This window comes from Camelus dromedarius, chromosome X (assembly GCF_036321535.1).
Source record: "Camelus dromedarius isolate mCamDro1 chromosome X, mCamDro1.pat, whole genome shotgun sequence".
Lineage (NCBI taxonomy): Eukaryota > Metazoa > Chordata > Mammalia > Artiodactyla > Camelidae > Camelus > Camelus dromedarius.
In genome coordinates, this window is record NC_087472.1 from 101,901,607 (window position 1) to 101,916,336 (window position 14,730).

Consider the following 14,730-nt stretch of genomic DNA (forward strand, 5'->3'; position numbering starts at 1 on the left):
ACTGGAGAGCCCAGAAGTTTCTGTGGAATCATTACCTTCCACACCCATTTTCATACAACAGCCCCAGTAGAGGCTAGTGCGAGGACACCAGAGTTCAAATACTGCTTTCTTAACTCAAAAGAACAATATCTACCTGAAATGAGGGAATAGTCTCTATGTTCACAGGGGTGTGGATTACATGGGTGACTACAGTTGTTAAAATTCACCAAACTACAAACCTGGCACCTGTACACTTCACTGTATGGAAATTATACATTGATTTTTTCTAAAAAAAGTATTCATTAGAATACCTTTTCAATTTTTCCAAGACAGCACGATAAGATTAATCAACAAATCTCTAGGAGAAGTACCTCCTTCCTCACCATTCAAAGTGGTTTTGTAAACAGAAACAGACTCACAGACATAGAAAACAAACTTATGGTTACCAGCGGGGAGGGGGGTAGGAAGGGATAAATTGGGAGTTCGAGACTTGTAGATACTGACAGGTATGTATAGAATAAACAAGTTTATACTATATAGCACAGGGAAATACCTTCAAGATCTTGTAGTAGCTCACAGTGGAAAAGAATATAAAAATGAATATATGTATGTACATGTATGACTGAAACATTATGCTGTACCCCAGAAATTGACACAACATTGTAAACTATACCTCAATTTAAAATTTTTTTTTAAATAAAAAACAAAGTGGTTTTGTAAAATGCATTAGTTTTTGCTGTTGTTGCTTTTTTTTTCTCCTAGAAGGAGCAAGACACACTATAGCATTGATTCCTTTGGAACAAGCCTGGCAAAGTTAGAGTAGAGGAGGGCTTTCCTTTTCTTTTTAATTTTATGCCCTTCTGTATGGACTGAACTACCCAGCTCTGAACTTGAAACAAAAAATGCCAATAGCTCTAAACTGGATCCAACCACTTGTTATTACTTCCTCCAAACCACCACTGTGTCTCAGCAGGGGAACCACAAGAGCGCCCTACCTGGTCTTTCTGCTTCTGCCATTCCCACAGCCTCTTCTTGACACAATCGCCAAAGGGATCCTTTGAAACTGTAGGTCAGTCATGTCACTGCTAGGCTTAAAACCCTGCAACGAATCCCCACTTCACTAAGAGCAAAAGGAAAGTCCTGCTAGACCTTCCACCAGCTGCCCTCCACTATACCCAACCCTGGCCCCAGCCTCCCACTCTCCTCCGTGCTCACTCCACACCCAGCACACTGGCCTCCTTACCATCCCTCCATCATGTTGGGCACACTCTCACCCCAGGGCCTTTGCACTAGCTCTCCTTTCATCTGCCTGAACCCTAACTCTCTGTATCATTAACTCCTTCACTTTTTTCCAATCTTCACTCAAATGCTGTTTCCTCAGTGAGGCCCACCTGACCATCCCATTTAAAGTGGCCACCCCACTCCAACCCTCCGATGGTCCTCATCCTGCTCTAGTATCTTTCTGCCCCTTATGCTTACCCCCTGCTAACATGCTTCGGCATCTCCTTAAAAGTATCAGGTTTGTTGTTTATGGTTTGTCTCTCTCCACTGTAAGCGCTTTGTAATTTTTTGTTCACTGATGAAACTCAAGGGCCTAGAACGGTGCCTGGTGTGTAGTTAAATGAATGAATCTGGATGATAAACTCATTGGTCATTGTTAAAAATATCTATACTTCTCTGCATAACAAAAAGAGGCCACAATGACCGTAGGAATCTTAACAGTCGTCTGACCACGTAGAGGGACAGAGCATTGCTTGGTCAGCTGTCTCCTTTCCCCTGACCCAGCATTTCACAGATCCAGGCAGAGGTTTACACCTACTTGGAAAAAATTAACACATGCCTCCCACTCTGCATGATCCACTTATAGTACCAATAAAATAACATCCAATAATTACCAGGGGCTCACAACGTGCCAGGCACAGTCCTTGGTGCTTGCACACCTGACTCCTTTGGTCCTATCCACAACCTAATGTAGTAGGTACTGTTTTTACCTCCCTCCCATAATAGATGAAGAACAGGAAAAATTCTGTGAATTGTCCAGTCATACAGCTCTGAAGGGGCAGACCCAGGATTTGAACCATGTGGTCTGACTTCAGCAGCCACACTCTGGACCACATATTCACTTCCTTCCAACAGTTATACAAACCAGGTATCTGACAGCCTTACTCAAACTGAGCCTAAGCAAACTACAAAGGTCATGAATTCCAAACCTTTCTTTAAGGGACAAAGTGCGAAGACATAAGGTTCTCACCAAATATCCTCAAAGAAAGGGATAAGCACTTAGATTCTCAGCCTTTTACAAATCAGGGAGAGCAGCGGACTCTAGGACCCAGAGAGTCCCCTTGCAGTCCAACTTTACAGTCGTTCGATGGCTAAAACACCAAAGCAGTTTCCCCCAAATAAACTCTTTATCCATTATGTACAAGAAAATTTAAATAGTCCATCTGATGGCTGTAAGTGAGTCCAGTTTGAGCCAGACTAACCTCATTTCCCTTTTGAGTAGGGTTATTAGACCGGGAGATCAAAGGAATGCTACAGACATATGGTATCTTGATTTCAGCAAACCATTTGACAATCACTCATGATGATAGATCTTGTGGGCAAGGTGGAGAAATGTGGTTTGAATGGGAAGGTGGGAGAGCATTCGTGGCTGCTGCAACAATGGTACCCAAGGAACGATGATTAATAGATGTCAGCTTGGAGGGATGCTTCAAGAACCGCCTGCCAATGGGCTCTGGCTGTGAGTCCACCTGAACAGGAATTTTATCAAAGATGTGGGTGATGGGCTAGCATCATGTTTATGATGTCGGCAGAGAGCAAAACGCTGTGGGCGGGAGCTGACACAGTGAATCAAGATTTTAAACCATCACCACTGATTGGAAGTGAAAGAGCAAAGCAAGCAAGATTCAATTTAACAGAGACAATGGGGGAGTCTTGTGAAATTTAAGTTCAAAATACCAACCACACAAATGAAATAGGGGAAACCTCATGTAAAAGAGATTAGATATGCCACTCTAAAGGAAAGGGGCTTGTCGTGCCATTAGGGCAATGATGGACCAGCAGTGTTGTGCAATGCTTAAAGTGATAAGGGCCATCTTAGTCCTAGGAGGACATTCACTTATAGAAAGAAAGGAGTACATTCCTGCTCTGCACCTGTGGCAGAGGGTAGCCAGACTGGAAGCAGGACAGGAAATCTGGCATTAAGAGTCCTGGTTGAAGGAACTGATGTTGTTTTACCTGGGATGAAGAAAGCTGAGAAAGGACCACAACAGTAACCCCTGGACACCTAAAAGATGTCCTAGAATAGAGATTATAGACAGATTCCATACAGTTCCAGAAAGCAGATTAGGACTAAAAGGCAGGCAATAGAAAAAGACAGATTTAGTCTCAGTGTGGATAAGGGCTGTTTGAGAATGGGAACTATGCACCAGTAAAGCCGTGGCGTGGGTGGCCGCTCCCAGGAGCCCCAGAGGGCATGGAAACGTGCTGTGCTTTCACTGGGACATCTTCAAAGTGAGTCTCACCCTGGGTGGGAGGTTGGAGTCGATGGATGCTAAGGTCTTTCCCAACTCTAAGAGCCCAAGACTCTCCAAGTCTTGTTAACTTCATTTTATTCTTGGTTATTTTCACTTTGAGGACTAAGGCACTTTATAATTAAGTAATTTTTCAGCATATGGATGCCCAGGTCTTTAGACTGCAACTTCAGTACACTCAAACCTTCTCAGGTTCATTAATAGATTGAGGGACAGACATTAATGTCAAAAACAAAGCCTGACCATGGCTGTCCTAATCATTTACAAAGATAAGCTAGACAGGTTCTCTGCCCTTTGTGGGCTTACAGTCTGGTAGGAGGGCTTCTCCAAAACCTTATTTCAACAAATTTAGACCTTAAAATGAGAGCCTTACGTTCAGAAACCATCCTCCCTACTTATCTTTCATTTTCATTTATCATCAAGATGTGATTCATGAAGAATTCTTGATGTAAAGAGAACTTACCAGAAGTTTTGTGACTGAGAATTTGTTCCAGGGATAATCTTCCCATGATTTCTGAATCGAGTGTCCCGCAAAATCTCGTGTTCCACAATTTTTAATAGAGTAAAAAGAAATTCAACTCAACTATTAAAACAAAATTCCCACTAACGTTTAAAATTATCTTTGTCCCTAAAATTTCAAAGTATTATATGAAGTCAATGAATCCTTAAGAAGTTTGGTCTGACACGGGACAAGAGGAGAGATTTCACACGTGACTGCAATTTCAAGGTGATGCCTATTAAAGGTAGGCGAGAAGCTCTGGGATTGAAGATGTTTCTGAGAGCTTCTGTGGACTTTACACTTTCCTGATGACATTGTGTAGGAAAGGCCTCCACAAACAGGAAGGAAGCAATCTTTACTGTTACCAACTTCGCAGTATCAGCCAAACAGAATCTCAAGGATTTCCTACGTAAAGTAGTTTGGTAGTTTTCATTTAAAAGCCCAATTCAACACAACAAGAAAAGTCTAGAAAGAAATGTTTTGCTGTTACTAGTTAAGAGGAAATTATACCCATGAATTACTAACCTTTGAAAGATTGCTTTCTTCTCAGTTGCTCCATGACAGGTTTAAAAAGCAGCTTTCAATGGAGCTGTTAGGATCTCATAATGCCTCAAAAAAAAAAAAAGAACCTTGCTGAGCAGAGCCAGGAAAAAAAGATACCTAATCACAGTTACTAAAACATCCAAAAAAAAAAAAAAAAGAAGAAGAAGAAAGAAAGAAAGAAAAGAAAAGAAAACCACATCAACCAGATTGCCAAGGGTTTTTGTGGATGGTAAGATGAACAGAATAGGGAGGAAAAGGATCACCCGTCCAAAAGCAGGAAGAATCCATGATCAGCGTTGCCATATCGACTCAAAATGATCGATACAACCCGTGTGTTACTTCCTAGTATGTTTCTGGGTTTAGTAGTTTCCGTGTCTGCTCTGGCTGAAGTTATGCTTCTCAAATAGGGAGTTTGGATCTCCTGGGGCCGTAACTGACCCATTCCACAGGACCATAAACAGTGCTCCCTAAGGCTGACTGATGGAACACTGAGGAACTGAGGGAATGTGTCTTCACCATCTGAGTTCCTTTTGTGCCTCTTCTCACTTTTGAAGCACCGAAGATCTCCTACACCAATGAGGGGTTCAAAGTGCAAGAAGTTTTTGTGGCAGGCAACCCCAGGAATCACCCATAGGTAAGTGAGAAAATGAGATGGAGAAAAGGAGGTGGAGAACACATAGTACATTAGCAAAGAAGTCACCACTGTGGGCAACTGGAGCTAAGTCTACTGGGAACTCTGAGAGGTGGCGGAGAACATGCCTCAGAGCTCTCTCATCCAAGGGGCACGGGAGCAGGGCCACCGGTCCACCAATGCCCCATCCGTCACTGCTTGAGCGCTGCTGCAGGGGCATTACCTTGCTGACACTTCTGCCTTTCCCTACGTGCAAGGCCAAGCATGGTCCATCAGACAGAACAAAAAGCCCTAGGTAGCCTTCAGAATGAGAGGTCAGGGCTGAAGGAATCTAGCAGAGCACCAACAATGCCTGCTGTTCAGAAGAAGAAAAGCTAAGATCAAGGTTAGCACAGAGTTCTGGAAAACTTGAAGGCAGGAGGTGGCAGGCAAGGAATCAGGTTCCACTTCACAGAAAAGATGACATATCCACTGATTATCAAAGAGAGAGTAGGAATGAGGCTGGAAAGAAGGAAAGAGTAGTATACACACAGGCATAAAGAATGAGAAAGCCTGGAAAGATGGGGAAGACCCAATAAGTAGTTCAGTCTGACTGGACTGGGGTGGAAGGTGTGGACAGCAGGGAGGGACAACAGGTAGAGGAGCAAGAGATGAACCTTGTCAAGTAGACAGAAAGATATTGAGAAGGGCTTTGATTTTAACATAGCAATCCCCCTGGATGTGTGTAGCCCCGAACGGGAGAAACGTCTAATGTGTGGGAGTGTAGTTTGTGGACTCTGACCCGGACCCTAAATCTAGGCTCCAGCACTTTCTAGCTGTTGCTACCTGAAGCAAGTTGCTAACCCTCAATAAGTAGGAAAACAACAGTACCTCTCTCAGAGAGCTCTTGTGAAGATTAAATTAGGTGATTCATATAAAGATCTCAGCACAGGAAATGACATATAGCAGAACTCAATAAAATATCAACTAAAAATAAAATCAATCTACCCTATAGATGTCACTGCAGTGAAATGTGGAAATGATGGTCTTTTCAGTAAGTGGCAATGGATTAATTATGCATCCACATGGAAAAAAATTCATCTTGACCCCTATCTCACACCATTTGCAAATCTCAATTCATACAACTCATGAATGTAAATGACAAAGGCAAAACAAAAAAACTTCTAGAGCATAGGAGAAGAGCCTCATGATCTTGGGGTCAGTGAAGAATCTGCTTAAGAACAAAGAATACTAACAGAACACAAAAAATACTAACCATAAAGAAAAGGATTGATAAACGGGACTACATAAATATAAAAACTTCTGCTCACCAAAAGGTAACACTAAGAGTGAAATGGCACATGACAGAGGGCAAAACCTATAGCTCACAAATAACTCATACCCACAATGCATGCAGAATTCATACAAGACAAGAAAAAACGTACAAAGAACCTTACTGAAAGATGAACAAAGGCCTCAAACAGGTTATCCACAAAAAAGAATATTCAAATGGTCAAAAATATATATGAAAAGGTGCTCAACCACAAAAATCATCAAAGAAATGCAAATTTAAACCAGACCACACCAGTGTTAGTGATGGCGTGGAGCAACTCACTTGCATATACTTCTGGGACTATAAATTGGTACAATCAGTTTAGAAAACTGTTAGGCAGTAGCTACTAAAGCCAAATGTGTACATCCCCTTTGATCTAGCGATTCCACTTTTAGATACACTCTAAATAGCTGTGTATACATAAGCCCATCAGAAGGCATGTAGAAAAATGTTTGTGGCAATAGCCCTAAAGTGGAAACAACCCAAATGGCCATCATTAGAATCAATTAACAAATTGTGGTACATGCACACAGTGGGATTTTATTCAGCAATGAGAAGGAACAATCTATTATATATGCAACAATCTACTATATACGCAACAATGTTGGGTGAGCAATGCTAGACACTAAAAAATACATACTATATGATTCCACTTTCATTAAGTTCAAAAACAGGAAAATTTAATTGGAGACGTAAGTCAGAATGATGGTTACCTTTGGGGTAGGGGGTAGTGCCTGATAAAATGGGCCTCAGGAGGGTGGTTCAACAACACGTTTTATTTCTTGATCTGGGTGATGGTTGTGTGAGTTGTTCACTTTGTGAAAATTAACCAAGCTGTACATTTATGGTCTATGCACTTTTCTGCAGCAACGTTCAACTTTAATATAAAGTTTACTTTAAAACTCAGAAACTAAACATAATCAACAGCATTCAAAGAGCCAATGACATTAAACTGTCTCAGGATGAACCTTTTGGGGTCAAGGACCATGAAAGCAATTCCAAAGTCTCAGGTTTTAGTGACTGAAAAGCTAGACTTACTTCACGTTTATGAGCATTAAGTCTCAGAAGGCTCTCAACACAGCCGGGTGATCCCCCCTACACTTCCTCATCGCATCCATGGTCCCTCCCTGCAACAACATTAACACCTCGCCCTCTCTCCTCACGTTACCAACACCCTCTCAGCTGAAGACCTTCCCACATAATTCACAGAGAAAATGGATCTAATGGTCTAAGAACGCCCCATCCAAGCACCATCAGTTCACCAGCCCACCTGCCCCTCTACCCATATCCCCCATCTTCCCTCGAGTTCCCATGGGTGAAAGAGGGCTCTGATCCCTTCGCCTCTCAGCTTCTCAAGGAATTATCATAATTATCCAGTTCTTTTCCCTGCATCATCAATCTCCCCCTCTCCCTGGAATCTACACATGCCTAAATACCAACATTTTTAAAGGAAATCTCCCTGCCTTTCCCTCCAGCCATGGCTCCATTTCCCCACTCCCCTTCAGAGCAAAACTCCTTGTAAGAGTTGTCTGTGGTTGCTATCTCCTCCTCCATCCATCCTGTTCTCTCTTCATTACTTCTTATTTGGCCTTCATCTTACCCCTTCACTTAAATGGCACTTAATCAGGGCCACTCATTGCTAACCAGTTACCAAACTCAATGGTCTTGTCTCATCTTCCTCTCAGAAGCATTTGACCAAGTTGACTTCTCCTCCATTCTTGAGACACCTTCTCCTTGCTTCCATCATAGCACACTCTCCTGATTCTCCTTCTAGCTTTCTGACTGCTCCTTTTCAGACTTTCTTCTCCTATACTAACCTTCCGAAGTTGGACTGCCCTACGCTAAGCCCTGCCCCCCTTTTCTTTACTCTCTACACTGCCCTAGTTCCAAGGCTTTGCATATCATCTCTACCCTTAAGTCTTTGGGCTACATCTCCAGCCTGGACCTCTCTCTTGAGTTTGGAACTCACTCATCTAATTGTCTAATACACACAGGCATCTCAAGTTAACACGGGACAAACAGAAAAGTATTGATTCCATTCCCGCCATTCGCACCCCGCAACCCAGTGATGACAGATCTACTCTTCCACTCACCTTACCCATTTCTAGAAATGGAACTTCTATGAGTTAAGCCCAAAAACCTAAGGTCCTCCATAATTACTTTTTGTTCTCATACCTTTTACCCAATCCAGTTTGTAAGTCCCATCAATTCCATCTCCAAAATGAATTCAGAATCCGACCACTTCTCACTGTCTCCCTAGTCCTAGCCACTGTCACCACTCACATTGTCTAACTGGTCTACTGGTCTCCAGACTTATTTCCAGAGTGACTCTGCTGAAGTATATGTCAGATCATGTCACCCCTGCAAAAACCACCCCAGCCTGTCTCGGGGCAACAGGACGCAGCTGTCCAAGAATGGTGATCCGAGTGGGAAGGCTATACAGGGGGTATGGAGGCACCCAGACACATTCAAACGGGGAGAAAAAGGAACTTCAATCACTTTTAGGCTTCCTCTCCCTTTCAAACTCCTCTAGGCCTCGAGCAATGCTAAAGGGAGATGCATAATGTAGTAGACGCCACTGGTATTCCACCCACAGCCCTTCTGCCCTCCCCAGAGGACCCCTGCAGACATTCCTGTACACACCATAGGCATTTGGCATCTCTCTACGTGGCCAGGGAGCATGCTGAGCCCACACATGGCACAGGCCCAGGAGCCAGAGAGTTCATGCTCCAGGTGCCACTCTCCATCAGTGAGGGGTGGAAGTTGGTGGAGAAATACTCCAGCTTCCTCACTCTTCAGTGCAATACTTCTGAGGTATGTGCTGGATTGAATCCCACTTGCCTGGGATGGAAAGCAGCTCACAATGTCCATGAGGTTTCCTCTTTCCCTGCCCTACTTCCCCACTCTCTCCTCACGTTTCGGGGGGGATCCCTTCTCAAATAAATGCATGCACAGAAATCCTTGTCTCCACCTCTGCATGCTAGGAAACCCAAATTAAGACACATAATATTGTGCTTTTCTTCGCAAAGGTAATGCCTTTTATAACACCAAACAAGAACAATGCCCTCCTAAATTTATATGGACAAGAGACAAGAGAGGTTTGGACACAAAGTCTGGAGACAATGTTTTAGAAAAACGTAAAAATTAATAGGAGATTTTAAATCTATTCCTGGGTATTACATTAGCTCCATCTTTATTTATTCATGTATAAGTACACAGAGTATATGTTCATCAATTGTATGCACATACCCAAAGTCCCTCTTTTCTCTATTAACCATTAATCTGTACTCCAAACAGCTAAAAGGATTTATGAAATTCTGGATACATAACTATCCACTCCTCCCTCTAAAGAAAGAGGGCAGAAGAGAATACATTCTGCTCCAGAGCTGAGTTTCACTTGTGAGAAATCTAACTTAAGGAGCAGTGTGTCACAATCACTCACACACACACACACACACAGGAAATGTATGCACCACTCAACAGTCTGCAAAACTCCCCTCCACTTCTTTTGAAGTGAAATCACCACTCACCCCAACCGCACTCCCCAGATATCAGCACTGTTGAAAGTGAAGGGCCAGTCTCTGCTGTGTGGTTTGGGGTAAAAAGGAGGCAGGATTAAAGCGCTTATTTCAAGTCCCAAAAGTAAAATACGACTTGGCCTACGGCAGTCCTAATTCTTTCCAGAACTCATCCCCGGAATTGCCCTTTTAAACAACCAGTCATTAACCCAACTCCGGGTCTTTTATAGCTGCGAAAACCGATCGCGCACATCATTTATTCATTACGCTTATTATTATTGTTATTGCAGAAAAGCAGCGAATTCCCAGGGCGGGGTTCAAAGAGTTTGGGGGAGGGGGGCTGGGGTGGGGACGAGTGCGTGAACGGGGAGGAGGCTGTGCTGGGTTGGAGAGCAGAGGTGCCCGGAAGTCCCTGGGGAAGGATGCCGCGAGAGCGCCCCCGCCCCGCGCGCTCGGCCACCACCGTGCACCGGCGCAGCTGCTGCAGCAACCGGGGAAGCTTCTTATGTAAGTCAGAGCCGCTGACATCACCTTCGCCGGGAGCGTCGAGCGTCGCAGCCGATCTAGGCGCCAAAGGACCAGCGTGCTGGCCTAGGGCCCCCGCCCACCGTCCGGTTGTTCCTAAATAACTCTGCCTCCGCCTGATTTGGCTAACAGTGCGCCAGGAAACCCTCCTGAACGCCTCTCGGGGGGCAGATGATACAGAATGGCATTTATTGGGAGCCCTAGGATGTCGCAATAGTGAAGTTAACGGGCAGCAAAGGTGCCCGGGGGTCTTCCACATGCGGGTGGATTTGGGCTACAGTACACAAGACGGGAGCAGGGGGTGTACACCTCTGGGATTCTCGGAGGGCAGGGCCATTTAGTAGGAACCCTGTGCTGTTCAGGGCAGAATAGAGGTCCAAGGGTCTCATCGATCTCCCCAGGGCCCGGGACACTCCTCCCTCCATGCCCTTCCAGGCCACAAGGCTGGAGGAGAGCGCTTTGGAGTTCACTCCAGGAGGCGAGCGGCGCCACGATATGTTGCATCCGAGCGCAAGGCATAAATTCTGGGCTCGGTGCAGCCCTCGAGGTCACAGTAAGAGGGACAAAACCGCCACGGCGTTGCCGAAGCCCTAAAAGGACACTCACTACTCCTGGAGCTCCCCTCAAGCATGCTGGGGGGGGGGGCACTACAGGGCTCCGGGATGGGCTGCTGGAAACCAAAGAAGTTGCACCAACCTCCTGCCCCCTGGGAAGGGATGGGGAAATCGAACCCTGAAGGTAAATGTCAGACTCCTCTGCCTCCTGTGTCCCCCATAAACGGTCCCTCTCAGTCGGAGACTGCCTTCGAGTCCCGAGGCGGCCCCTTTAACTTTCTCCCCTCAGCGTCCATCCCAGCCCGAGTCTAGCCTAAACTCCAGGAGGATTGGGGTGGGTCCCAGGAGAAGGGAGGGGTGGGAGGCAAGAGTAAGGTGCAAGCTGTAGGAGCGCCGCGGGTCTGAGATTGCGGCGACCGTGGAGGGCGCGAGGGCCCGGTGCCGGAGCGGAGCACCAAGGGGGCGGACGGCGCGTGTACTCACGCACTGCCTCCTGCTTAGGGTCCAGCGTGCCGAGGACGCGCTGCACGCCGCCGAGCTTGCCCTGCAGGGCCCAGACGCGGCGGTGGGTGAGCTGGATGTCGCTCTCGAGCTCCTGGAAGAGGCTGCACGCGTGCCGGGCCACGTCTGAGAGCTGCCGGAGGACGCGGGCCAGCGCCGCGTTGCTCAGCGCGCACAGGTCCAGCATGAGCAGTACGGCCGCGGCCGCCGCCGAGGACGCCTCGCCAGCCGCGGACGCCGCCTCCAGGACCCCCACCGCGCTCTCCTCGCCGGCCGCGGGAGCCTCTCCGTGCGGCGGCGCCTGGTCAGTCGGCGCGGCCACCGGCTGAGGAGGCTGCCCAGGAGGCGCGGGGGGCGCGTGGGGAGGATCCTCCGGCCCCGGCGCCGAGGTCTCGTCCTGTCGGCCGGGCGGTTGCAGGGGCGGCGGCGGCTCAGCGCTGCCTCCGTTTGCGTCCTCCACCGGGCCAGGCGCCGGGCGCCTCTGACGGCACAGCCACTGCGGCTCCACAATCCGCTTGGCGAAAGGCATCCCGCACAGCCGGGCCTCGACTTTCTGGTCTCCTCAAAGCGCTCCTGGCGAGCAGGGAACCGGGCGCGCCCACCTGGGCAGGGAGAGGGCAGGAGTCGGGCAAAGGCGCGTTCCGGCAGTCGGGATACACAGGGAGCTCCTCGCTCACCTGGCCTCCTCCTCTTCCCCGCCCTCTCTCTAGCAAATCAGTCCAGCCGGCCCTCGAACACGCGCACCGTTCCCTGAGGAAGATGACAAACACGGGGCACAGAAATCCCGGGGTGCGCCTGGGCTCTCCTCACTTGCTTCCAACCCGGGTCGGCTGCCTCAGCTCCATCATTCCTGTGCTCGCCGCCGCCGCCCCGGCTGCTGCTGCCGCCACCGCCTATATAAATGGGCGTGTGTGTATGTGTGTGTGTGTGTGCGCGCGCGCGCGTGTGTGTGTCTGGGTGGGTGGGTGTGAGTGTGTGCGCGCGCCTCAGTTTGAAAGTACCCCGGCGCAGGCCTCTCCCCGCGCGCCCCTCGGCCGCTCCGGGGAGCAACTGCGCCCGGGATCTATCTCCCTCTCTGGGCGGGGAGGAGGTTTCGGAAAGGCGCTTTGAAAAACCCGGAGAGAGGAATCCGCCTCCAGCCCAGGCGCAGGAGGCGGCGCGGGGGCGGCGGGGCGGACGCAGGGCGGGGGAAAGCCAGGGCGAGGGGGGCGCAGCGCCCTGTGCGGCCGCTGGGAGTCACTGGTGGCCTCACCGTGCCTGGCGCGTTCCGACGCAAAAACACTTCCTCGCCTCTGAGGGGTTAGGATTGAGACTGTCAGTGTGGCCTAGGCGCAGAGTCCTCACATTGGGGTTGGGGGTTGTGGGCAACGAGCGCAGAGGCAGGAGGGTGGGGTATTGGGGATGCAGCAGGTCTGGCATGCTGGAGCAAGTTGCTTTGCCGAATTCCAGCTCTGAGCAAGTCCTTTGGGTTCTTAGCAGGGAAAACTGAGCTGCCCCTTGGAGTGCCCCAGGCTCTGTGCTCGCTGAGACACAGCTGGGGAGGGTGACCAGCCATGGGAGCATCCTGGTGCAGCCAGGGTGGCCAGGGTGCTGTTTATACCCCCTTCCCAGGCATCCCTCGGCCGCTGCGCTGGGCCGGGTCTCTATAGAATATCATGAATGAGACCCAAAACACCCATGAGCAAAACCCCCAGAAAACTGCTTGCAAAATTCATTGACACGTTAGGTGAGATAAGCCTGATGACCTCCCTGTCCCCTTACTGTGCTGATCAGATACAGGGATGTTAAAGTTCTCCATCAGAGAGCTGATGATTCACAGAAGAAAGGAGAGCTTTCCCCTTCAGTTAACTGCAAGGTATAATTTCTAAAAAGGCATGTATAGTATTTCGATTACAGCAGTCTACAGGCTGGATGCCGTCAGCCTAAAACTGAAAAAGCGTTTGAGAAATGTTAATAAAATGCATGCTTTCGTCCCTCCAAAAAGAATACTATAAAAATATTTTTTATTTTAAAGCCACAAGCCAGATCTTGGGAATGCAGACTTCATTTCATGTGTCTAAAGAGAACATGGAAAAAATATGTTTTATGGCAACAATAAAGTCCTCCAGACCTGTGGTGCTGTCTCCTCTCCCCCCTGCCCGCCTTTAGTGGAAGCCTGGGCAAAGCCCCACACTCAGCAGTCTGGACTGGCCCATACTTCAGTTATAAAGTCTTCAACAGACCCCTCTCTTATTCTACCTCAAAAAATAACATTTTTGGCAAGGGAGTGTCCCTGTTTATAAAAGACCCAGGCTGGGGATCTGGGGGTAATGGGTCATGATGTCTGCAAGGTACACGTAAACAAGAAGCATGATGATAATAAACATGTAGCAACAAGAAGAATGATGATAATAATGTATATGGACAAAGAGGGAGAAAAAAAAGAAAATATGATGAAAGGTACAAAATAGTGAGTCTAGGTAAAGGGCGTTTGGGATTTGTCATACATTTCTTGCAACTTTAAATTTGGTTTTGTTTCCAAATAAAAAGTGAAAAAAAGGGGACAATATTTGGGGAAAGGGTCTTTTAGGAGATTTTTTTAATCTCACAAACCTAGAGAGCTTTGAGCTGGCTGTTTTCAAATTTAGCTTTACTTCTGAATATGTTCACAATTCTCAACATGAGTTCTGCTAGGTAGCCAAACTATATATTCCACCCTAAACCCTGTGAGGCAGAAAGAACAATCAGGGGCATTTAAAGGCATCCATTTATAGGGAGCCTTGTGGCAGGTGGGCCCTGACTGTCACTGCCCCTCACCCAGCACTGTCCTATTTACAGCATTCAGGGGCCAGTGCAGCGAGTCCAGCTGAACACTACCAAGGGCCATGAGTGGGATGGGGCTCTCATTCCTAAGGGGAGCTTCGGATTATTGGGGGATTTCCTACCTGGGCCAGAGGACCCCTCTCCACCTGAGAGAGGTGACTGGAGGGAAGGGCTGAAAAGTCCCACGAGAGGGGGAGTTCTCATCCACGCCCAGAAGGGGTAGGATTCCAGGGGGAATTAAGTCCGACAACAGGCTAACTACCTCAATGTCTGCTCCGAAGTGGTCAGCAGACCCTCAAGTCAAGAATTCAAGATGATTCAAAGTACAGATCA

The 14,730-nt window shown here is 47.6% G+C and overlaps 1 protein-coding gene across 1 annotated transcript in view; it reads right to left on the reverse strand.

Moving 5' to 3' along the window:
• Nucleotides 1–12,695, reverse strand: part of NHS (NHS actin remodeling regulator) — a 334,787-nt gene extending 322,092 nt beyond the window's left edge. The window contains exon 1 of the mRNA XM_031445813.2: nucleotides 11,578–12,695. Coding sequence (XP_031301673.1) covers nucleotides 11,578–12,124 — 547 coding nt within the window. The 5' untranslated portion in view covers nucleotides 12,125–12,695. The remainder of the gene's footprint in view (nucleotides 1–11,577) is intronic.
• Nucleotides 12,696–14,730: the final 2,035 nt, after the last annotated feature.